At 48.8% G+C, this 1,299-nt stretch overlaps 1 protein-coding gene across 1 annotated transcript; it reads left to right on the forward strand.

Annotated features, from left to right (window-relative positions):
* Positions 1-351: 351 nt before the first annotated feature.
* LOC104073357 (potassium voltage-gated channel subfamily E member 1-like) lies at positions 352-732 on the forward strand. The gene has a single exon (XM_009573081.1). It carries the CDS (start codon positions 352-354, stop codon positions 730-732), a length of 381 nt encoding a protein of 126 aa, XP_009571376.1.
* The last annotated feature ends 567 nt before the right edge of the window (positions 733-1,299 follow it).

Raw genomic sequence — 1,299 nt, forward strand, 5'->3', positions numbered from 1 at the left:
CACAGGAGGCCTGGGTGAGTATCCCTGTGAGTGGCCAACAGCCGGGGCAGCTGCGCACCGCGACAGACTGTCTGTGGGGACTGAGGAGGGTTCGCAAGGCAAGCGTTTACGGGGGATGGACTCAGCCTAGCTGGCCCGGCTTGGAAACAGGAGGTGAAGAGGTCCCTCGAGGCCGGTCCAGCTGCCCCGCCTCTGCCCCGACCCCAAGGTAGCTTCCTCGCTGAGGAGGGGAACCGTAAGGGGAGACAGAGAGAATCGCATCTTTATCTGACAATTTATCTGGCATGTTCCTGATTTTTATGCTTTTCTAGAAAATAAGGAAGAAAGAAGTGCGAAGGACAGAAAAACAAGATGTTGGTGCTGTCTAACGACACAGCACTGAATTCACTCCTCTTCAAGCTGCTTCAAGACTACCTGGAGCAGACGAATAGCTCTGCACCTTCCCAGGTCAGAAGTCCCAGCAGCAACCTGGAAATCATCTACGTGCTGCTAATGCTCGGCCTCTTTGGCTTCTTCACAGTGGGAGTCATGCTGACCAACATCCGCGCCAGGAGGCTGGAGGACTCCTGCGACCCCTACAACACCTACATTGCCACAGACATTTGGCACAAGAAGGACAGGGAGTATTTTCAAGCCAAGCTCATAGAAAATTACAAGCTGTGCTGTGTCTTTGAAAACCAGCTGGCTGTGGAGCAGCCAAGCGTGCAGATTCCTGAGGCGAAGTCTTCCTAGCAAAATGGGAGAAAGGATTGCACTTTGCACAGGGACAACCTGAACGATAGCTGGTATGAACAAGGCGAGCTGCTTGCCCATCTGCAGAGCCGCAGGCGATGGCCTCGGTCAGGCTGAATAACCATGAACTAATGGTGAAGCTGATGGGTCTGTGATGGCCCTGGTGCTGCAAAAGTGCCTGGCCACCAGTACGTTATTGCAATCACTGTAAAGTCAAGGAGGGGGACACACAATAGGAGTATCATGGACTCATCAGCTTCACTTAGCGAAAAAGGCAAATGTTGGTGTTGCCAGTGTGAACGCTTGCAGTAGTGCATGTAGTTAAAACCAAATTGGATCAAACGTAAGCTAGAGGTGTTAAAAGCCAAGTATGGTTTAGGCAATCATTTTCAAGTAAGACCAGTTTCTTCCAAGAAAAAGTAGCTGAAATATTTAATTTGCATTTTTGTCCGGCATAGAATAATAATTTTATAAATTGTACAATGTTGTGGATGACCTATCTCTTCCAGAATCATGCACCTCTTTGAGAAAAAACTTTAGAAGAAGATTCCCATTTTTTTCTGAAAA

This window comes from Fulmarus glacialis, unplaced genomic scaffold, assembly GCF_000690835.1.
Source record: "Fulmarus glacialis isolate BGI_N327 unplaced genomic scaffold, ASM69083v1 scaffold28312, whole genome shotgun sequence".
Taxonomy (NCBI): domain Eukaryota; kingdom Metazoa; phylum Chordata; class Aves; order Procellariiformes; family Procellariidae; genus Fulmarus; species Fulmarus glacialis.

Bases quoted from the DNA above. Each gene is read 5' to 3' on its own strand.
- LOC104073357 (XM_009573081.1), top strand. From the start codon at position 352: ATGTTGGTGCTGTCTAACGACACAGCACTGAATTCACTCCTCTTCAAG.